The sequence below is a fragment of the Apium graveolens genome, chromosome 6 (assembly GCF_009905375.1).
Source record: "Apium graveolens cultivar Ventura chromosome 6, ASM990537v1, whole genome shotgun sequence".
NCBI classification, from domain to species: domain Eukaryota; kingdom Viridiplantae; phylum Streptophyta; class Magnoliopsida; order Apiales; family Apiaceae; genus Apium; species Apium graveolens.
In genome coordinates this window covers 80,427,597-80,452,610 of record NC_133652.1, presented here as the reverse complement: position 1 = coordinate 80,452,610, position 25,014 = coordinate 80,427,597, and the positions used below count along the sequence as shown (strand labels likewise).

Genomic DNA, 25,014 nt, shown 5'->3' with positions numbered 1-25,014 from the left:
GGTTAGATATTAAGATTTCATGGAACGTGAATGACGACAGTAGGTCAGTAGTGGACCATAGTAATGCAGCAATGATTCTGCGAGTAATGAGCTGGTTACAACCGTGAGAGTTGTATTGGAAAGGATGTTGAGATTGAGTACCACTAAACGGGTCGTGGTAGTGTATAAGTTATCATTGATAGACTAATTAAGTAGAGTATCTACCTATTGAATATTTATTCTTTCTTATCAATAGAGAGTCGTATTATTATACGAGGAAGGTTACGGTGCAAGCATAGAATTCAAGTAACGATGATGTCTAGAATGAGATCCCAGATTCGATTTTCGATATCGAGGGAGTTTCAAAGGTGATTGTGTATAAGCTCGAGGAAGAGCATGGGTCCATAGAATGATGGACGGAATAGCAAAAATATTTAAGCATGCAAAATGCGATGCGATAATACTTGATGTTGATATATATACACATATATTTTGTTCTCCTATGACAAACCTCTATAATTCAGAGGTAGATTCCAAGCCAGATATTTTGTGGCAATAAATTTTTTTTTACGTATATACAATTCTCTTCAATTCGTTCTTTTTTCTCCTTTTCATTTCATGTAAGCTGAGAAGAACAACCCTTCCAGAAGGGGAGGTATTGCCGAATGACTATCTATCTGTGTGATAGAAGCCTAGTAGGATACCATCTATTGTTTAATTGCTTGTCAAGTACTAAAGGCTGGCCACCTTCTGTACTAACTATGCGATATAACAAGTGTTCATGATCATAGTGATCTCTCAATAAATTGTTTTACTTCTATATGATTGATCAAACTTTGGGAAATAGAAACAGCTGAAAAAGGAGTAATAAAGTTGTGGTAGTATTCGGAATGGAAACACATTCGTGATACTAAGGTTGACGTGGTTATTAAAAGGTTATAGAATGCTAACGAGCAGAAGTATAACCAGTATAATATTAGGAACGAAAGGTAGTAGCGATTACGAACTAGAAAAGAATGGGTATTGAGAAGCAAAAGCTCTAATGCTAAAAGTTATAATGAGAGTCTGTGCAATAGACTTGAAAGAAATTGGAATGATCACTTAACACGGATTGAGTTTCTTACGACAATAGATCATATGTCATTATCGAGATGTCGCCTTATGAGATCCTTGAGGGAAGATAATGTCGATCTCCCTTATGTTAGGATGAAGTTGTAAAGCGCGAGATGCTCAGACCAGTAGTGGTCCAAAGGACCAAGGATATAATAGATCTAATCAGAGGACGGCTGGTAGTAGCCCAAGATGGACATAAAAAGTATGTTGATTTGACACGAAAGGACAAAGAATAGGAAGTAGGGGACCTAGTGTTGTTAAAGGTATCCCCTCGGAAACCCTTGGAAAGGATTGATGAGATTCGAAAAGAAAGGAAAGTTAAGTCCACAATTTGTCGGACCCTTGGATATATTAAGAAGTATTGGGAAGTTAGCATATGAGCTAGCCTTACCCCAAAACATGTAGCAAGTCATAACGTGTTTCACGTATCAATGTTAAGGAAGTGTAATTCGGATGCCAGATAAATAGGGGCATATGAGCGCATATACATGCAACCAGACGTAACCTATATGGAGCAACCAGGAAGGGTTATAGATTGAAAACGGAACAAGTGCTTAGGAGAAGGGTTATCAAACTATTCAGAGTTTGATGGAAGAACCACAATGTGGGAAAATTTACTTGAGAATTAGAAAGTGTAATGCTAAGAAAGTATCCCTATTCATTTTCTATCTGATTCCGGGACGGAATCCTTTTAAGGAGGGAAGACTGTAATAACCCCAATTTTTGGGAAATTTTGAAACCCTTATGAATAGTGTTTTTGCTGAATGAGAAAACTTTTCATGCCACACTATGTAGGGGTTCTGATATGGATATTCTGAGATTTTATTAGTACTTTATATGGGATATAAGTGTATATAAAGATCGTCAGAATTCAAATCCGAACACTTTGATTTTTCCCGGAAATTCAATAGATACGGAAAGAATTGAGTATAAGGTAACAGGATAAAAGGATTTAAATTAAAGGATTATAATAGAGGATCATAAAAAGGAATATAATGTATTGAGAAAGGTTAAGGGAACCTAAGTAATAAGATCCCGGGTATGATCCCTCAAACGATAAACGAAAATGAAAGTTAAGCGAACCGTATAATAGATCAGCGGTCATTAGGCAAACAATTAGGAAGTTAATCAAAGGGATTAGAGAGGATGATGTCACCCAACCAATGAGAAGAGGACAAGGAGGGGAGGATGACATCATGAGGATGACACAAGCATGACATGGGAAGGAAGGAGGTGTGGTTGAATGAGAACCACACAAAGTCCAAGGTTAATTAGGTAATTAACTAAAACAAAAACAAAACCAAATCAACCAACCAAAAGCAAAACAAAGCAAAACACAAAAATCTCTCTTTCTTCTTCATGCTCTCGGCTTCTTTCTTAAAAAATGAAGATCCAAGCTCCACCACTTACTATTTAGCAAGGTAATTATCTAAGCTTCCCCATGGATAGTTACATACTTCCTATAAGTTTAAGCTTCTAATTCCAAGCCAATCTTTTTCTATAAATCATGAAAGAAGATGGTGAATAGTGTTTTTCAAGAACTAAAATTTGTGTTCTTGAAGTTTTGTTTAGATTAAGCTTGGATAAGGACTTTAAGGGTGATTCCAAGCCATTCTCTTGATTCTCCACTCTCCAAGGAAGGTATAAACTACAAACCCTAGCTTTAGTTTTGAGTAATTAGGATTGAATATGATTGATATAGTATATGTGAAGCATGATGCTTGATTGTTTGAAGTTTGGTTGAGTTGTAGAGATTAGTTGGTTTTGTGGTATTGTTGGAGTTGTAAATCTTGATAATTAGTTAAAGAACCTAAGTAAAGCTTTTAGTTCATGTGGGGAATAAGTATAAATGGTTAATGTGGATTTGTTGGGGCTGTTATGATGTGGTTTGGAGGGATGTTGGTTGTATGATTGATTTGGGGTTGAATTGTGGTTGGTTTTGAATGGTTTAAATTTGGGAAATCACGTAAACATAGCCGTCGTAACGTCCGGTATTCTTTAGACTGTTTTTGTGCATAACATTAGGACCCGAGAACCCCCTGCTAGATTATGACCATTGCCATGTCTAGATTGCTCGTGTTACGAGCTTCGTTTTGATATGTAGTTCGTTCGATTCCGATGCACGGTTTAGGAGAAACGACCGTTTCAAGTAACGGCGTTTCGCGAACGAAACATTTCCCCTCGCCTTACTTTGAAACATAGGTTAAAGACCAAAAAGGGTTAATTAATGTATGAAATAATTATGGTAAGAGTGTTAGGCAGTTGGTAAGACACTCGCGAAGGAATCGCTTTAAAACTCGTAATGGTTAATTTATTAAAAATGGTGGAGCCGAGGGTACTCGAGTGACTTAAGAGAATCAGTAAGCGCAAAACGAGCGTTAGAGTCTGAGTTGGTTAGAGTATAGATTTACAAGTGACTTTGGTTTAATTCCAACTTACTTGTTGTTTATAGGTTACCAGACTCGTCCCGAGCCATTCGTAACCCCCAGTCGCTCAGGCAAGTTTTCTACCCGTTATACTATTGTGGTGATGTATATGTGTATATGCATTATCTTGTGATAGTGCATGATTGTTATTAGCAAATTTTGCGATATATTGGAGCATGCTGATATGGTATATATGCATGTCTGTTTCATAATCTGGTTATCTATCTGTTGATTTTAATGCTTGTAGTTGCATAATACCTATGCTAGAAATAAGCAAGTAGTTGCGTATACCCTTAGTATAGGGGATAAAAGGTGAACATATTTCTAAACCGGGAGTCGATGTTCCCGAGTATATTATATATATATATACATATATTTATATATATATATGGTTATAGTTTTTAAAACTATTGATCGAATAAGGTTTATTCGATACCTTTATTTTACTTAATTGAATATTAATTCGAGTATTCATTCGAGGGCTTATGACTCAGTTCATTTTATTATTTGAATATTATTTGAATATTCATTCGAGGGCTTATGACTCAGTTTATATTATTATTGAATATTACTTGGATATTCATTTGAGGATGTATGACTCCTTTATTTTATGAATATTATTTATAGTATTCATTCGAGGTATTATGAGTCCGCTTATTACTTAATAATATTCTTTATTGTATTAAAGAATAAGGTGTCGATAATCAAACTTATTTTTTATTATTCAAATAAAGATATTACTTTCGTATAAGTATATCTTTGATTATTTGCTATTCATTCGAGTATAAGTTTTCCAACTTCTACTTCAATTATTTGTATAAAGATTATTCTTTATGGTAATATTATTTAAATAATAATATTCAGATATTTTCTAAATATATTGGGACTGATTTACTTCATTAAATCAGCTTTACTCCAAACACTCTTTAAAGTGTTTTCGAGTCTTCAAAATGATCTTTAATAGTTAGAGCGTATCCCAATACTCATTTTTATATTTAAGATCTTCCTTTTAAAGGGGATTTAAATACTCGCTCAAAACCTGAGGGATCCGGCTCTGTGGTGTATTTTATATTCGCAACGAGGTTGCAGTTTTGGTAAATGAATTGATTACTTACCCAACGTTCAGGAAGTAAGTCCATCTATTGAGTCGGCATAAGCAACATAGGCTCAGTGGGCGTCCATGATAGTGTAAGTGGCTCAGTGGGAGTCCATCAAATGCATAAGTGGCTGAGTGGCAGTCCAGCATAAGGTCCTATTGCGACCAGGGTGATGACCAGTGGGGAATTCGTCCATCTACTAGTAGAAAAGGTTACTTATTGGTATCTTTGCCTGATCTGCAAGATATCAGGTTTATGCCAAAATTCTTTCCTTTCCAAATTTATTGGATATTGCAATTCTGTTCATACTTTACATGACAGAGGTTTTCAGGAAATGTATATATATATAGGTGTATATATATGTCGGGACTTAATGAAGTATCTCGTAACTTCATTATTTATAATGATATTCAAAGATTGAATCTATTCAAATCTTGTCTTGTAGTCTCATCTATGTGATGAACTTTTGAAACTGATTATAACTTGAACGGTGGTAGTTCAAGTAGTATTTGGGAAAGATATAAGTATATTGGGGTATCTTGTAACTTCATCTTTTAAACTTATATCTAATTAATAATTGTCTTATGAATGACAAAGATTTTCAGAAAAACGTTGAGAGAAGGTTAGATATATGAGATAACCTTGCAACGATATTTTTTTATACAGTTATACACTGGGACTTTGTGTATATTATGCATGGAAGAGGACTTCTAATATTTTGAAAAGTATATATGTATATATACTAAATATTTTGCGACTTCATCGCATTAAAATATCAAACTTGGTTCATTTCTTTTGACCAAGACTTTCATGAGTACTATGAGAAGGCTCATATATTGTTAATCATTATACACATATTATTTTGGTGGGCTTGTTGCTCACCCTTGCTTTCTTCTTCCATCACACAACATCAGATAGACAAGATGAACAGGACCAAGCTCCCAATCCGCGAGCGGATAGGAAACATTTTGCAGCTTCCTATGGGCATTGATGTCGCTGTAGCTGAGGTAGGAACTACCAATAGGCTAGGCTTCAACTTTTGATGTACCAGATTTATGTATATTTATGAATTGTAATAATGGCAAAGAAAATGTAAATTTTATTCAGAAAACCTTTTAAGGTGTATTGGCAGATAATTGTGGAATAAAATGAATTGTGATTATTTTTGGATGTTCATCTCTGAGACTATAACGTGTGGTGTGTGTGTTTATTACGGGGTCACAGTACAGAGTAGTCAATTAATTATTAAGATTGGGTGTTATTAAGGGAAATGGAACTCGTGACAACCCGGATCCCCGACCCCGGATTTGGGGGTGTTACAATGATGGACGGAATAGCAAAAATATTTAAGCACGTGAATTGCGATGTTATTAATACTTGATGTTGATATATACACACATATGTTTTGTTCTCCTATGACAAACCTCTATAGTTCAGAGGTAGATTCTAAGCCAGATATTTGTGGCAGTATTTTTTTTTCATATACAATTCTCTTTAATTCGTTTTTTCTCTCCTTTTCATTTTGTATAAGCTGAGAAGAAAAACCCTTCCAAAAGGGGAGGTATTGCCGAATGACTATCTATCTGTGTGATAGAAGCCTAGTAGGATACCACATGTTGTTTAATTGCTTGTCAATTACTAAAGGGTGGCCACCTTCTGTACTAACTGTGCGATATAACAAGTGTTCATGATTATGGTGATCTCTCAATAAATTCTTTTACTTCTATACGATGGATCAAGCTTTCAAAGATAGAAGCAGCTAGAAAAGAGTAGTATCAGTGCGGTGGTATTCCGAATCTAACACGTTCGTGATACTAAGGTTGACGTGGTTATTAAAAGGTTATAGAATACCAGTGTAGTATTATGTACAGAAGATAGTAATGACTACGAACAAGAAAAGATGGAGTATTGAGAAGCAAAACCTATAGTACTAGAAGCTATGATGAGGGTCTGTGCAATAGACTTGAAAGAATTTAGAATGGTCAATTAGCACGGATTGAGTTTTCTTACGACAATAGATCATATGTCATTATCGAGATATCACCTTATGAAATCCTTGAGGGAAGACAATGTCGATCTCCCTTATGTTAGGATGAAGTTATAGAGCACAAGATGCTCGGACCCGAAGTGGTCCAATGGACCAAAGACATAGTGGATCTAATCAGAAGACGGATGGCAGCAACCCTAGGATGGATAAAAGAGGTATGCTAATTTGACTCAAAAGGACAAAGAGTATAAAATAGGGGACCTAGTAATATTAAAGGTATCCCTTGGAAAGGATGGATGAGGTTCAGAAAGAAAGGAAAGCTAAGCCCACGAATTGTTGGACCCTTGGAGATATTAAGACGTATTGGGAAGTTAGCATATGAGCTAGCCCCACCCCCGAACCTGTAGCAAGTTCATAACGTGTTCCCCGTATCGATGTTAAGGAACTGTAATCCGGATGCCAGACAAATAGGGGCATATAAGCGCATAGACATGTAACCATATGTAACCTATATGGAGCAGCCGGGAAAGGTTATAGATTGAAAAGGAACAAGTGCTTAGGAGAAGGGTTATCAAACTAGTCAGAGTTTGATGATAGAACCACAATGTGGGAAAATTTACTGGATAGTTAGAAAGTGCAATGCTAAGAGAGTATCCCTATTCTTTTCTATCTAATTCCGGGACGGAATCCTTTTTAGGAGGGGAGACTGTAATAACCCCAAAAATTTTGGACTTTTTGTAACCCTTATGAATAGTGATTTTACTGATCATGCTGAATAAGAAAACTTTTCATGACACACTTTGTAGAGGTTCTTTTATTGTTATTCTGAGATCTTATTAGTACTCTATATGGTATATAAGTGTATGTAAAGATCGTCAGAATCCAAATTCGAACACTTTGATTTTTTCCCGAAAATCCACCAGATACCGAAAGAATTGAGTATAAGGTAACATGATTAAAAGGATTTTAATTCAAGGATTATAAGAGAGGATCATAAAAGGAATATAAAATATTGAGAAAGGTTTAGGGGAACCCAAGTAATAAGATCCCGGGTATGATCCCTCAAACGATAAACGAGAACGAAAGTTAAGCGAACCGTATAACAGATCAGCGGTCATTAGCCAAGTAATTAGGAGCTAATCAAATAGGTTAGTGATAATGATGTCATCACACCAACAAGAAGAGGACAAGTGTGGGAAGATGATATAGGAAGATGACATAAGCATGACCAAAAAGGGAAGGAAGTGTTGGTTGATTATAAACCACACAAAATTTACCATGGTTAAAAGGTTAATTAATCAAAACCAAAGAAAAACAACCAAGCAAAACAATTCATAACACAAAACACAAAATTGACTTTCATTATTCAAGAAGAAGCTCTCGGCTTCGTCTCCTTTTCAAAGAAAGAAAAACTCAAATGCAAGTTCCAAGCCTTGTTAATTAGTGAGGTAATTATTTAAGGTTCCTTGTATATAGATAAAGATATCCTATAAGTCTAAGCTTAAAATTCCTTCACAATCTCTTCCTATAATTCATGGAATAAGAGAGTGAATAGTGTTTTCAAGAACTTGAAATTTTGATCTTGTGTTTTTGTTTAGATAAAGCTTTAGTAAGGATTTTCCAAGGTTGTTTCAAGCTCATTAGTTACTCCTACTCACAAGGAAGGTATAATCTCTTAACCTAGCATAATTATTGAATTTTAAGAGCTTGTTATGAGTAGTATAGTTCATTAGAGGCATGATTATTGTGTATTTAGAGATTGGTTGGTTTTGTGATGTTTTTGGAATTGTAAATCTTGATTAGTAGTTAATGAACTTAAGTAAGCTCTTAGTTCATGATTGAGAAGTAGTATAAATTGGAAATCTTGAGATGTTAGGGCTGTTCTAGTAGTGTATGGATGGATTTTGGTTGTAGTAATGATTGTGGATTGATTGAGGATTGATTTGGAGTAGTATAAAATTTGGTAATCGCGTAAACATAGTCGTCGTAATGCCTGATTTACTTTAGACTGTTTTTGTTCTTAACATCAGGACCCGTGAACTCACTGTTAGGTTTTTACCATTTCCATTATTAGATATTTCATGTTAAGAGCTTCGTTTTGATATGTGGTTCGCTTGAATCCGATGTACGGTTTAGGAGAAACGACCGTTTTAAGTAACGGCGTTTTGCGACCGAACCATTACCCCTCGCCTTACTTTGAAACCTTGGTTAAGGCCCTTAAATGACTAATTGGATTATGAAATAATTATGTAAAGTGGGTTAGACAGTTGGTAGGGTACTCGCAAAAGAATCGCCTTAAAACTCTTAATGGTTAATTTATTAAAAATGGTGGAGCCAAGGGTACTAGAGCGACTTAAGTGAATCGTTAAGCGCAAAAGCGAACGTTAGGGTGTAATTGGTTAAAGTATAGATTCATAAGCGACTTTGGTTTAATTCCAACTTATATGTTATTTATAGGTTACCAGACTCATCCCAAGCCTTTTATCACCTCCAGTCGCTCAGGCAAGTTTTCTACCCGTTATACTGTTGTTGTGATGTATACATGTATATGCATTATCTTGTGATAGATGCATGATGGTTAATTAGCAAATCTTGCGATATATTGGAGCATGCTGATATGGTTTATATGCATGTCTGTTTCGTAATCTTGATATCTATCTGTTGATTCCAATGCTTATAATTGCATAATTGCATAATACATATGCTAAAGTAATATAAGTAGTTGAGTATACCCTTAGTATAGGGGACACAAAGGTGAACATTTTCTAAAACCGGGAGTCGATGTTCCCGAGTATATTATATATATTTATTATATATATATATATATAGTTTTCAAAACTTTTAATCGAATAAGGTTTATTCGATAACTTTATTTTTATTAATGAATATTACTTTGAATATTCATTCGAGGACTTATGACTTGGTTTATTTTATTTAAGGAATATTATTTTGAATATTCATTCGAGGACTTATGACTCCGCTTATTTACTAAATAATATTCTTTATTTTATTAAAGAATAATGTTTCGATAATCAAACTTATTTTCGATTATTCAAATAAAGATCGTACTTTCGTATAAGTATATCTTTGGTTATTTAATATTCATTTCAAGTATGAGTTTTAAAACTTCTACTTCAATTATTTTTATAAAGATTATTCTTTATGGGAATATATTTAAATAATAATATTCAGATATTTTCTAATATATTGGGACTGATTTATTTTATTAAATCAGCATTACTCCAAACATTCTTAAAAATGTTTTCGAGTCTTCAAAATGATTTTAAAAGTTAGGGCGGATCCCAAAACTCATTTTATATTTAAGATCCTCCTTTCAAAGGGGATTTAAATACTCGCTCAAAACCCGAGGGATTCGGCTCCGTGGTGTATTTTATATTCGCAACAAGGTTGCTGTTTTGGTAAATGAATTGATTAATTACCCAACGTTCGGGAAGTAAGTCCATCTAATTGAGTCGGCATAAGCGACAGGCCGGGATACGGTCTATCAAAGTGTAAGTGGCTGGGTGGCAGCCCATCAATGCGTAAGAGGCCGGGTGGTGGTCCAGCACAAGGTCCTAATGAGGCGAGGGTGATGACCAGTGGGGGATTCATCCATCTACTAGTAGAAAAGGTTACTTATTGGTATCTTTGCCTGATCAGCAAGATATCGGGTTTATGCCAAAATTCTTTTCTTTCCAAAATGCATTGGATATTACAAACTCTGTTCATACTTTACATGACAGAGGTTTTCAGGAAATGTATAAGACATATATATGTGGATATATATATCGGGACTAAATAAAGTATCTCGTAACTTCATTTCATTCAATAATATTTCAAAGATTGAATCTATTCAAGTCTTAACTTGTGGTCTCATCTATGGGATGAACTTTCGAAAACTTATTATACTTTGAACAGTGGTAGTTCAAGTAGTTTTCAAAAATGGTATAAGTATAGTGAAGTAATTGGTAACTTCATCTTCCTTTAAGCTTATATCCAGTATGTAATTACCTTACACTTGATAAAAGAATTCTAGTAAGTTATCCAGTTAGATACTTGCATTATTGTTTACACTATATATTATCTTGCGAGCTGTAATGCTCACTCTTGATTCATTTCTTCATCACACAACAACAGTTAGGAAAGATGGACATACTCAAGCAGACCCAGCGCAAGCGCGTGGGAAGCGTCCCGCGTCTTCCCGTTGATATCGTAGCTGCTATAGCTACAGAGGTAGATATATTTGTAGATCAGGTATTCTAATTTTGGGAATCAATTATGTATAATTATAACTTGTGGCAGATAATGGCAATTAACTGTAAAATTATCAAGTAATCATTTTGGGTTGTAATAACTTTTAAATTATGGATTCAAGGACTTGTACTTATTTCAATTTCATCTCTGAGACTATAACGTGTTGTGGTGTGTGTTAGTGTGGGGTCACAGCATGAGGTTAATTATCATTAATTAAGTTAAGTGATATTGTGGAAAGAAAGACCGTGACGACCCGGATCCCCGACCCCGGATCTGGGGGTGTTACACTTGGTGGGTTTTGCATGTCGATGAGGCTGCGAATAATAACGGAGCATGAGCCGAGATTATTTTGATTACCCCAGAGGGACATCGTCTAATGAGTGCCATTCACTTCAAGTTTTATGTCACAAACAATGATGTTGAGTATGAAGCATTAAAAAATGGCTAGAAGATAGCTTTGGAAGTGGGAGTTGTGAATTTGATAGCTCGAAGTGACTCAGAGTTGGTAGTAAATCAGGTTAATGGAGAATTCCAGGCCCGAGGCCCTCAAACTGAATTGTATATGAGATGTGTGCAACGCTTGCTTCGAAGGTTTGGAAGCGCCAAGCTGGAAGCCATGCTGAGAGAAGAAAATGGCAATGCAGATGCCTTGGCAAAAATGGGCTCACAGATGGACATCGTGTCGCTAGGACAAATTCCCTTAGGAATTCAGTAAATTCCTAGTATCCCAGAAATAAGTGTGCTTCAGATGGAAGAGCTCTCGCCGGATACTTGGATGACACCTATTTATAACTATATCCAGGCAGAAACTTTGCCGGAGGACAAGCTACAGGCTCGATGCCTTCGTTATCAGGCTGCGAAATACGTTGAGTATAATGGGGTGCTATATAAGAGAGGGTTTAATCAACCGCTGTTATGATGTGTAGATCCGGAGGAAGAAAATTATATTCTTATAGAAGTACACGAAGGAATTTATGGCAATCACTCGGGGGGTGGATCGTTGGCATTGAAAGTACTTAGACAAGGATATTATTAGCCAACCATAAAAGAAGATGCCTTCAAATTTTTCAGGGCATGTGATCGTTGCCAACGATTTGCTAACTATTCAAACGCCCCAGCAACGTCCATAACTTCATTTTCAAGTCCCTAGCATTTTCTATGTGGAGGATTGACCTTATTGGAGTACTCCCCAAGGCCAATGGGGGGTGTGAAATATGTCGTCGTAGCTATTGATTACTTTATGAAGTCGACATAAGCTATGCCATTGGCCACAATCACAACTAAGAAAATCAAAGATTTCATCTTCAATTTTATAGTTTGCAGATTTGGTATTCCATACAAGCTCATATCTGACAATGGAAAGCAGTTTGACAGTAAAAAATTGAGAAAGCTTTGTGAATACTTGAACATCAAGAAGGATTTCGCCGCAGTCTATCACCCTTTAAGTAATGGCCAGACGGAGGCCATCAAGAAGATCATTAAACATACTCTGAAGGCCAAGCTAGAAGAAAAGAAGGGAGGTTGGCCGGAGCAAATGCCAATGGTTCTTTGGTCGTATAACACATCTCCGAGGTCGACTACGGGCGAGTCCCCTTTTATGTTAATCTTTGGATATGAAGCTATGATTCCTATGGAAGAGGGAGCTGGATTATTGCGAAGGGATTTGTTCATCGAGGAAGATGCAGAGGTTAATCAAAGGCTCCACTTGGATTTGCTGGATGAAGCTAAAATGAATTCTCAGTTGAAACTTGTTGCATATTAGCAGAGAATTGCAAGGTATTTCAATAAAAAAGTGAAGTCTGTGCCCCATAAGGTAGGAGATCTTATGTTGCGAAAAGTCATGCCAAATATTAAGATAACTTAGCACGGGGTGCTTGGAGCCAATTGGGCAGGATCATACAGGGTCAAATCTATACTTTGGAGGGGAACTTATCGCTTGGAAGTCTTAGATGAAAAACTCATCCCTCGAGTATGGAATGCAGAGCACTTGCGAAACTATTATCAGTAGGGTGCAACCTTGGTCCCCTCATTTCTATAATTGATTTTTATGTAATAGACTAGTAGAAAATAAAAACCTCCCAGCCTAAGAGGTAGTATATATGACTATGAACCTTAGAACTAGTTGAATGATAAAATTTCAAATAATTTCCCCATAGAGCATAGTAGCCATGGGACTGGTGTAATTTTCACACTAGAGCGTATTATCAATAAAAGAGAATAGTTGCTTCAATTTTTTAATTGTTGGGTATTTATGCTCTTAAAAAGATAGGGCGCGCCCTGATATGGAAGAACCGTAACGAAGATAATTTGGAAAAAGTTATTTATACTACACAAGAAAAAGATATCTATGATGTGATATTTCATTTATAACAGTTGAATTCCATATATATATACTAAGGGACGCCCCTCTATATTAGAGGTTGGAAAGAATCTTAAATTAAATATCTACTGGGGTTGGAGGCGCGCCCTAAAAGAAAATGCACCATGATCTAACATTCTGACCAAAATCCAGAGTTAGAACTATAAGATAAAACAGAATAGTGACATCAATGTGATTTGGGAAAATAAGGAGGCTTACCTTTCTAAATTGACTTTGAAAAAATATTATGTTCTAAGTTAACCTATGGTCAAGATATCAAGACGCGCTTTTATAGTAGGAAGCACCTCAAGATTCTATACTTAGAAAATCTTGTCAGAACAAAAATGAAAAAGCATGAGATTGTCACAATAAAGCATTATAAGGCGCGCCCTAACGGTAGATGCGCCTTGACATATTTATCTTGGAAAATTTCCATCACAAAGATTACTTATAAACCCAATATTTGTTATTTATGATGGCACATGCCTTACGGAGAGGAGTTCTATAAACTATAAAGCTATAAGGCGCGCCTTAACCACGAAGGTGCCCCCTACATATGGTACTTAGAATTTTTTGCTTGCAAACATAAGTTTTTGCCCCTATATACTTATTAAAGGGCATAACTGTAAAAAAAAATATAATAAAAAGGAGTAAAGCCCAGTTAATTATCATAATGCAAAATGAGAAGTAGCAAAGTATTTAGTCTTACAACTTTCCACATCATCAAAAGAGGGCTGACTCCTCAAGTATTAAAGGATTCACTTCAAATGAAATTTAAACATAGCAATAAATCAGGGCGCACCCTGAGAGTCACCAGTTGGAGGAATCGATTGGAGAGGAACTGAGGGATCAACCTCAGGCGCGTCCTTGGTGTATTCATCAATGGGTGCGCCTTCTTCCTCATCTAGGCTAAGCTCAACCCTCTTCTCTCGAATCTCTTTGGAAAACTCCCTCTTAAACTCTGCCATTTCAGCAACAATTTCTTCACCAAATTTCTCGAAGATATACTCAAGATCATTCGCTACAAACCCAATCCTGTAGAAGTGGAAACCATTGGCAAAGGCATCATCTGTTATCATTCTCCTCTCCTCCATCCAACCATTCTTCTCCTGATCTTCAAGGTACTCCACCCTCGCTTTTGCCTCAGCCAACTCTGTACGGAGAAATTCAGCTTTCTGGTTGGCTATGTCAAGCTGAGAAGTCAAGTTTGCAACTTCAGTTTTGAGAAAGGAAATCTCAGAGTCCTTGGCCTTGATGTCCTTGGAGTGAATGAAATCTTTGTTCTTAAGAGTATTATGGAGAATGTTATTATCTTCTTAGAGCCTCTCCAGGCTCGCCCTCTCCTCTAAAAATATGTCCACAGCTTGAGCAGAGTGGACCACGAGCTGGCAGGAGGCTTTGACTGAAGTTCTGATTGATTCTTCCAGGCTCATTTCCTGCCACTTCCCAACCTCTTTATCAGACACATAAAGGGATCCTACAGGACCAAGCGTGTTAAGTGTGGAAGAAGAGTAGGACGGCGCGCCCTCCGCTCGAAGCTTCTTGGACGCGCCCTGTTGCTCGGTTAAATTGATAATTGGATTTTATATCTACTTGGAATGCTTCATTACAGGCTCAAGCTGGTGTTTTGGACTCAAGTTGTTGGTATTTTTTATGTGTTTTTGTGTTATTGCATTTCAGGCATCAGTTAAAGGAAGAAAAAAGCTTTTCAAAGAATTATCCTAAAAAAAGATCAAAATTGGAAGCCTAGGCTATTCTAAAGTTGTAGAGAATCTCGTTAGCTTCACGTGGGCAGTTGAATCGCCTAATACTGACGAGCAGAACTCAAGATATGGCCAAAACAAGATTTATCAGAAAAATTCCAGAATGTCAGCGCGGCCGCGCCCGAAGGCCGCGCCCGAAGGCCGCGCGACCGCGCCCGATTTCTGCCCGAGAATCCTGATTTTAGTCGAAATTGAAGATTTTGAGAGTCCTGGTCATCCTGGAGCCTATATATACCCATAAAAAGACGTTTTTAACAACAAGGAGGCCTGGGAGAGCAATAAGAAGACCTAGAGAGCACGAGAAGGCTACAGAGAAAAAGACTCTTATTTTCTTCAATATAGTTGATACTTGGATGCTTGTTTTCGATTTGTCTTTAAACCCTAACACTCTTATATTGTTTATTCTCATGCTTTCATTGGAACCCATGGTGAAGATGAGTTCGATTATGAACTAATCGTTATCGTGGGGTTCTAACGGATTTAATTATGGATTTCTTTAGTTAATTTATTTCGATACCTTAGTGTGTGGTGATTTTATGATAACATAGTGTTGGTTGTGATTATTCATCTTATGTGCGTAGCTAACATATAAGATAGCGTGTTAATCTCTATTGAAGCGACAATGAATATAGAGGTTTAGAACTTGCCATGCTAGCATAGGTTTATGTATTTGTTATGCATGATTTGTAGGTAATTTTAACCATCGTACTTGCCCTATATAATCACGATAGATAACTTGTGCATTAAACCGTTATATTTTCAATTCTTATAAACATATAAGAACTAAGCATAATTGGTGTCTATTCAACTTTTATCTCTTATACTACTTGCGAACTAAACTAAACTAGTCTCTGTGGGAACGAATCTGATTTATATCTTATACTACTTGCGAACACATATACTTGCATGAATTTTAACGCATCTTTTCTCCCTAACAAGTTTTTGGCGCCGCTGCCGGGGACTCGGTGTTAATTTTTAGTTTATGTGCTTGTCATCAGTGGTCGTTAAAATTCACTGACTCGGACTCTTTTACTTTCATGATTACTTGTTGTGTTTCAGGTACTCATAATAATGGGTGATCCAGCAGCACGAACAAAAGCCTTGATGGAATTCTCTCAACCCAAGATCAATGACATTCAATCTAGCATTGTCAGGCCAGCTATCACAACTAATACCTTTGAGATCAAGCCTGGCATAATTCAATAGGTGCAGAATTCAATCCAGTTTGGGGGTTCTCCAACTGAAGATCCCAATATGCACATTAGGGATTTTATTGAGATCTGTGACACCTTTAAGTTCAACGGTATTTCTGAAGATGCTGTGAAGCTGAGACTATTCCCATTCTCTTTGAGGGAGAAAGCTAAGAGCTGGTTACACTCTCTACCAGCTGGTTCGATTACTACTTGGGAAGATCTTAATCAAAAGTTTCTCACAAAATTCTTCCCTATGGCAAAGACAGATGCAATCAGGAATTCTCTTACTCAATTTATGCAACAAACGGGAGAATCTTTGTGTGAAGCTTGGGAGCGCTACAAGGAAATGCTTAGGAAGTGTCCTCATCATGGAATGCCTGATTGGATGATCATCAATTATTTTTATAATGGTTTGGGAGCACAATCCAGACCTATGCTTGATGCAGCATCAGGTGGAGCATTATGGGCAAAGAGCTATGAGGAAGCTTATGATCTAATTGAACTGATGGCTGCTAATGAATATCAGTATCCAACACAAAGATTGCCATAGGGCAAGGTAGCAGGAGTTCTTCAAGTGGATACAACTACGGCTATTACTGCTCAACTAAAGGAGTTGTCTATAAAGATCGATTCTCTGGCTAACTATGGTGTTAATCAGATAACCAGTATTTTTGAGCTATGTGCAGGTTCGCATGCGACGGAGCAATGCGATATATCTAGTGAATCAGCTCAGTTTGTGAGCAACTTTCAGAGATCACAGCAACCAGTTCCAGAAACTTATCATCTTGACAACTGGAATCATCCTAACTTCAACTGGAGCAACAATCAGAATGCGGTAAAATAGCCTTATCAACAATTTGGATCCAATCAATTTAATCCTCCTGGTTTTCAGCAACAATTTACACCAAGACAATAACTCTAACTTCAACAAAAAACTCATGATGCAAGTCAATCTTCGAATGAAAAATCTGAATTGGAGGAGTTGGGGCTTATGTGCAAAAGCCAGGCTCTTATATGCCAAAGCCAGGCTGTTTCTATCAAGACTCTGGAGAACCAGATAGGACAAATTGCTAATGCCTTATTGAATCGACTACCGGGAACACTTTCTAGTGATATAGAAGTTACGGGCAAGAGGGAAGTCGAAGAGCAGGTTAAGGCAATTACATTGAGGTCTGGGAAGCTTGCAAGCCCTGAAAAATCTCAAGTTCCAGAATCAGAAGTTTTAGCTGAGGAAGATGTGCAGAAGGAAGCAGAATTGGAACCAAGGAAGACTACTGTTGAGCACACTCCTCCTGAGGGTAATATAGGGGAGAAACATGTCTATCCTCCACCTCCTTTTCTTAAAAGGCTGCAGAAGCAGAAGCTAGATAAGCAGTTTGAGAAGTTTCTGGAGGTGTTCAAGAAACTTCATATCAACATACCTTTCGCTGAAGCTCTTGAACAGATGCCTAGCTATGCGAGGTTTATGAAAGGTATTCTCTCTCGGAAAGTGAAGCTCGATGACTTATAGACCATTTCTCTAACGGAGGAATGCAGTGTTGTGCTGTAACAAAAGTTGCCTCCGAAGCTTAAGGATCCTGAAAGCTTCACTATTCCTTGCACCATCGGAAACTTATCGTTTCACAAGTGTTTATGTGATTTGGGAGCTAGCATCAATCTGATGTCGTTGTCTATCTTCAAAAAGTTGGGTCTACCTGATCCGAAGCCGACATATATGTCCTTGTAGTTGGCCGATCGTTCTATTACATATCCATGAGGCATTTTGGAGGATGCGTTGGTCAAGATGGATAAACTTATCTTTCCTGCTGACTTTGTAATTCTTGATTTTGAGGAAGATAAGAAGATTCCCATCATCTTGGGAAGACCATTCTTGGCTACAGGCCGAACTATGATCGATGTGCAAAAAGGAGAGCTTACGATGAAGATTCATGATCAAAAGGTCACTTTTAATGTGTTCAAGGCAATAAAGTTACCCACAACTAAAGAGGAGTGCTTTAAAGTAGAGTGGGTCGACTCTGTCATGAATTCGGAGCTTGAACAATTGCCAAAGTCAAATACCTTAGAGAAAGCTTTAATAGGGGAATCCGTTATTGAAGCTGAAGAAGGAGCAGGGCAACTGCATGTTTTGAATGCACCTTTATAGAAGAGGAAGTTGGATATGCCATTTGATTCTCTTGGGTTAGCAGAGCTGGAAATTTCTCTGGAGCGTCTCGAGCCATCTATTGAAGATGCTCCCACACTTGAGCTCAACCCACTACCAGGTCACTTGAGTTATGCATTCTTAGGTGCACCCCATGACAAGGGCTTGGGATATATTTTTGATGATGTAGAGGGTAGCTGAACGGATCCTCTAGTGCCTATTGAGGGTTCTTGTCATGCGCACCAGGCAGTTGATAGGACTGGTGTTGGTGATGGGAAGCACATGCGATTGACTAGGAGTTTGGAGGCCATGCACGACATTTACCGTCATTTTGCTGCGGATTTGACACATGCTCTCGGTACTATTTCTCGAGTCACTGATGTCGAGGTTGATTGGCCACCTGATCCTCCACCCGAAGAGGGTGATCTTTCTGACAACTAGGTTTGCCTGAAATCCTTATTATTGCCTTCAATGAGGACATTGAAAATTTTAAGTTTGGGGGTGATAATGTAAGGTTTAGTTTGTGTGTGAGTTCATATAGATTCATGTTGCATATAGTTGTATTTCATTCGTAGTGTTGCATGATTGTTCATATAGGATATATATATTTATTTTTTATATGATTTCATGTAGTTGCATTTGCATGCATATTTAGCATGATCCCTTAAGATGAACTATTTCTGATTGATTGGTTGATGTTGATTTGAGTGTGGTGATGACGAATAGAGAGATGTTTAAGTCTTAATGAATTGATTTGCATGCCAGAAACAAAAAATTTCACAAAGTCTTATTGGGTTGCTTTTGATCTAGATCATGATCATACTTGTTTTTTGTTGAGATTTAATCACTTGGTTATATTTAGAATTTGTGATATTCTCGTAATGACGTAAAAACACTGATTTTTTTTATCTGGAGAAAAACTTGGATTTTATTTCTAGTTGTTGTAAGGCTAGGCGTCAAATGGCTAGTAGCCGGCTCATAGTTTTATGAGTAGCCTAGGGTTGAATGAGATGGAGTGAAACGCACTCATTCAGAAATTGTTGAAAAAAAAGAAAAAAAAAGAAAAAAGAAAAAAAGAAAAAAAGGTATGTGTTTATGCATAATTGATCAAGAGTGAGCTCTTTAATACTCGAGTTATTAAGTTCTAGGGGACTTTGTGCCTAGTGACCTAAGGCTTTTATAGTCTGGGATCCACTAACCTAACGCTCGCTACATGGGTATTATTGCATAAGTCTTTTGGGACCTCATTCATTGCATGGTCAAGTAAGCATCTTTGTTATGTGTTCAATAATAGCGTGAATCCTTGAATAACTCTAGTAGAATGAAGGTGTTATGAGTCAATATGCGTTTAATGTCTATTTTAGTTATAAACTTGTGATTGTTTTGATGGCAGATAAGTTATGATTATTGATCTAGTGTCGAGGGTAAATCCGTTAAGCATCAACACACGCACGTTTTTGGTTTGTGAGTTGGTTTGTGGGATTTATTCGAGCTCTATTTTAAGTCATTTCATTCTTAGAGGCATTGCTTTTTGATTGGTTATGGTTATTCTGAGGGGATCGATTGCATTGTCATTTAGTTGCATTCACGTAGTTGCATTTATGCTTTAGGTTTGTTTTGTAGTTTTGAGTCTGTTTATCTTGAGGACAAGCATCGATTCAAGTTTGGGGGTGTGATAAGTGGAGTTTATATCTACTTGAAATGCTTCATTACAGGCTCAAGTTGGTGTTTTGGACTCAAGTTGTTGGTATTTTTAATGTGTTTTTGTGTTATTGCATTTCAGGCATCAGTTAACGGAAGAAAGAAGCTTTTTAAAGAATTATCCTGAAAAAGATCAGAATTGGAAGCCTAGGCTATTCTCAAGTTGAAGAGAATCTCATTACCTTCGCGTGGGCAGTTGAATCGCCTAATTCTGACAAGCAGAACTCAAGATATGGCCAAAACAAGATTTGTCAGAAAAATTCCAGAATGTCAGCGCGGCCGCGCCCGGTTTCTGCCCCAGAATCCTGATTTTAGTCGAAATTGAAGATTTTGAGAGTCCTGGTCATCCTGGAGCCTATATATATCCATAAAAAGATGTTTTTAACAACAAGGAGGCCTGGGAGAGCAATAAGAAGACCTAAAGAGCACGAGAAGGCTACGGAGAAGAAGACTCTTATTTTTTTCAATATAGTTGATACTTGGATGCTTGTTTTCGATTTGTCTTTGAAGCCTAGCACTCTTAATTGTTTATTATCATGCTTTCATTGGAACCCATGGTGACGATGAGTTTGATTATGAAATAATCGTTATAGTGGGGTTCTAGCGGATTTAATTATGGATTTCTTTAGTTAATTTGTTTCGATACCTTAGTGTGTGGTGATTTTATGATAACCTAGTATTGGTTGTGCTTATTCGTCTTATGTGCGTAGCTAACATATAAGATAGCGTGTTAATCTCTATTGAAGCAATAGTGAATATAGAGGTTTAGAACTTGTCATGCTAGCATATGTTCATGTATTTGTTATGCATGATTTGTAGGTAATTTTAACCATCTTACTTGCCCTATGTAATCACGATAGATAACTTGTGCATTAAACCGTTATGTTTTCAATTCTTATAGACATATAAGGACTAAGCATAAATGGTATATATTCAACTTCTATCTCTTTTGTGGATGCTTGGTAGTAGGGTATTCGTACAATGAAAGTTGGCATTTACTAGTTTCGTGTTATCTGATTAGTGTCATCACCATTACATGCTAAGGTTAAGAACAAAAAGGCTATTGAATAAAGTATTTAATGAAGTTAGGATCCCATGTTTGTCATATATATTAATTCAACCATTCTTGTTCTCTTAGTTATAATTGTTAGTTTAATTCTTAGTTTAATCAAAACCCAATTTGTTATTTATCTTAGCATTGAGCGATAACCATACATTGTTGCATAGGTGCATAAATTGAACTTAACATAAACCAGTCTCTGTGGGAACGAATCTGATTTATATCTTATACTACTTGTGAACGCGTATACTTGCGTGAATTTTAGCGCATATTTTCGCCCTAACATAAATCTACCAACGTCCTTTTGACAAGACTGGGTTGGAGAACTGAGGGAGGAGCAGGAATTGATGGTTGAACTTTTGGAGCATCTTTCTTTGTTGCCTTGGGTTTAGATTTGTCACATGGCTCACCCTGAAAGATTTGGGAATTCTAGGAGGAGCCATTTCTGCAATAAAAAATGTTAAAGGGATTAGTAAAAATAGTAAAGGGCGCGTCTAATATATGAGGCTCGCCCAAATCAGATTAAAATTGTTAAAAAAGGAAATACATGTGGTTATGATATACAAAAGTAGAAGCAGCAGGTAAAGATAAATGCAAAGAGAATAAAGTATAATGTGCAATATACGAATAAAGAAGCTAAGGTGATAGCAAGATAAAATATAGATAGGGCACGTCCTAACAGGAAGGCGTGCCCTCACACATACTATCAGTTGTTCAAACCTAATGGGGGTTCACTTTAAGCGGTACTATCTTCATGTTCTTCATCTTCTTCCTCATCACTGTCAATTTTTACAACATGAGTAATAGGAACGCCTTTCCTAAACTCTGTGTATCTACTCTTGGTCCCAACACGATCAGATAGAATACCAACTCGGATTAGGTTGGACTCTGTGACGAGTGTCTTCAAATTCTATCTATCTGCAACAATCTTGAGTATGGCTTCCGCCTTTTATTTGGGCGCGCCCTCAAGTTCCCACATAAAAGATTTTTCTGGTGCAGAAGGGAAGAACAAAATGAGAAAAAGAAAAAAAGTTGGAAATAAAGAAAAGTAAGTAGGGCGCGCCCTTACTTGGATCTGTGTTTAACTGGATTTTGACTCTGGGAACGTCATACAAATAGAAAAAGTTCTCCTTCCATCTTTTCTCGTGGCTGACTTTGCCTGATGAGAAGCCCTTCTTGTTATGTTGTTTGTCTACCACCAGATAGTAGTAGCCATGATCAGATTTTCATAGACTGAAGAAGTGATTAACTTCCTCCATGGTAGGGGTAGGGAATCCCAAGTCCATGTACATGATGTACAGAGCTAGGACAAGCTTGTAACTATTGGGGGATAGTTGGAGAGGGGGCAAATCATATAGCTCAATCACATCCCTCAAGTAGGGATGGAGAGGCACGCCCACACCTAAGGATACTGGCTTTGGACTGGTAAACATCCTTGGAATTCTAAAATTCCTGCCATAGTTGAAGAGATGGGGGAACATCATGCTCAGAGGGCGCACCCATATCCCTTCCATATCATAATACTCCATTACCCATTCTAATTGTTCATCTGAACAATTAGATGAAAGCCCCACACAGAATAGGTTCCCTTGTTCCTTTCTGAAACGTTTCTTCACGGCCTCTGTGCAAACTTCATACTTACTCCTGTAAAAATCTAATTCACTATCAGAAACTTCCCAGTGAACAAATGGCGTGGGTGAAGGGGCTGGAGAGGCACATAACTGGAGGGTATCCTCATTGAAAAAATTCATTTCATCACGAAGAGGTGATAAGTTCTCCTCAGGCGCGCCCTCTGAGTTAGGGGAAGTAGGCGTGCCTTAAGATGGACTGGAGTAAATCACCCTATAAAGGACTTTGGATGGGCCTGCACCAACGTTGACCCCAATCTCTATACTCCTATATCTGTTTGCGTTTAAAGACTCCAGCCAATCATCGTCATCAAATTCTGTCTCAACAGGAGCAAGGGATCTCTCTTTTTGAACCAATTTTTGTTTTCCATGTCTCCGGGATAAAGGGATGTTGTCTTTGGAGGAACTGTTTGAAGAATTTTCCATTAAGTTGCCTTCTTTGGAATTTTGAACAAACGCGCCACCCGGTTTAAAAACTCAGGAGTGTAGTGAGCGTTTGGAGGTTGAGGTTTGAAATAAGTATTAGGAGGAGAGTAAATTCCGAGGTTTGAGAGAAATTCCTTGAAAGGGTGAAAAGGAGAAAACGCGCCCTCGTCTTCTAGCTGTCAAAAGAAAAGCAAAAAATATTGAGGGCGCGTCCAATTCAGAAAAAGGGAGAAGAAAATATGAAAAACAAATAGTGGAAGGCATGCCTTGAGAAGATAGAATGCCCCCATTCAGAAATTACGCATGTTGATTTAGGCTATCTTAATAATCTTCAAAGGCGCGCCCTACGCTAAGAAGGTGCGCCCTACGCTAAGAAGGCACACCCTGACAAGGATAAGACCCATGCATTCTGTTATAAGGATTAAACGTTAAAATACTGAAGGATTAATGAATAAGGCGCGCATTAACCGGGAAGGTATGTCTAAAGTTTAGAATCTAAATACACTATTGATAATAAAGTGGGATGGGTGCCCCAGATAAACGGGAGGACGCGCCCTAAGTTGTTGGCTCGCCTTAAGCAAATTTTACAATACGATAAATTCGTCGTGGATCTAAATTGGGAATGGAACAATAACGATTGAAATTCTTAGAAACACAAATTTGAATTCATAACCTATTAATTATGGATCTAACTTATAGAATTTGAATATATACGGATATACATACACAAATATACACCCCATTTTATCATATATATCAAGAATAAAAGATGAACAGAATTTAACTACATGCACTATGATCTACTCAATAAAACTTGAAAAGGACAAAAGTTTTATGTACCTTTTTAGTTGACAATGAGATTGACGGGAAAAGGTTTGGGAAATGATAACAGAGAAGGCTGATTCTGAGAAAAAACAGTCCCGCCGGTATGGTGGTTTTAGGAAGAAAGGTAAAGTAAGAGAGAGAATAAAGTAAAAAGTAAAAAAACTGATTATGACTGGTATTTATAGATGAAAGGGCATGTAATGAACCGTCAATCACTTCCATCACGTCGATCATGATTCCCGAGAAATAAGGGGAACCATTTTAAAAACCGTTCAAAATTATAAAGACGCGTCCTCGTGAAGGCGCACCCTCTTTGATTATTGTGGAAATCTGAATTTTGAATAAGATAATGATATATTCCAAGGCGTGCCTTATTGAAGGCGTTCCCTGTAAAATAATATTAATGGTACATGAGTTTATACAAATCCTGATAAAGACAGGTAAAAATTCCAATCCCATTTATAATAGCATATGGAATTTGGGGGGTAGTTGTTATGCCTGAAATCTGGTATAAACCCTATTTGGGTCAAAATCAGATAATGTGGTCAAAATTGATATATAAATGCCTATAATTAAGGATAAACCAAGGTAAGCTACCTTTATGACAAGAGATTAGGTGCGCCCTTTAAATAAGGAAATGCGCGCCCTATGTGTGAGATAAGTAAAGAGGCTGTTAATTGAATGTAAACCAGGGATATTAAAGGGCACACCCTCATGAGAAGTGGAAGGCGCACCCTATTTTGTAAGAAGATTTTAAGAAGATTCCTTGAGCAGATGTTAGTAGTAGGGCGCTCCCTAAGTATGGCTTGATGAGATATTAGCTTAGTTATTTGGACAGGTTTTCTGGAGGATTCAAAGAAGATGAAGATGATTATTATTAACATATTTGCTGCAGGTACTCTATTGAAGAACTCATTTGTGTAATGCAACCACATAAAGGGGGTGTCCGTGGTCAGAGACTTCCAGGGGTATGCCTAGACGGAAGGCCTCTTCCTATAGTCAGTGAGTTTCCTTATTGGGGATTTGGGGTAAATTCTGGTGTGTGCTTTGGGAGCTCTATCTC

General features: G+C 37.3%; 1 protein-coding gene and 1 non-coding gene across 2 annotated transcripts in view; one reads left to right on the top strand and one right to left on the bottom strand.

Moving 5' to 3' along the window:
• The window catches only part of LOC141665262 (uncharacterized), a 43,880-nt gene extending 31,262 nt beyond the window's left edge, over positions 1 to 12,618 (top strand). Inside the window, exons 3-4 of the mRNA XM_074471243.1 lie at positions 11,305 to 11,567; positions 12,180 to 12,618. Of these exons, the coding sequence (XP_074327344.1) occupies positions 11,305 to 11,567; positions 12,180 to 12,618 (702 nt within the window). The remainder of the gene's footprint in view (positions 1 to 11,304; positions 11,568 to 12,179) is intronic.
• A 3,821-nt stretch (positions 12,619 to 16,439) lies between these two features.
• Positions 16,440 to 16,546, bottom strand: LOC141669908 (small nucleolar RNA R71). The gene has a single exon (XR_012554155.1). It is a non-coding gene; the product is annotated as a small nucleolar RNA R71 (small nucleolar RNA).
• Between the last annotated feature and the right edge of the window lie 8,468 nt (positions 16,547 to 25,014).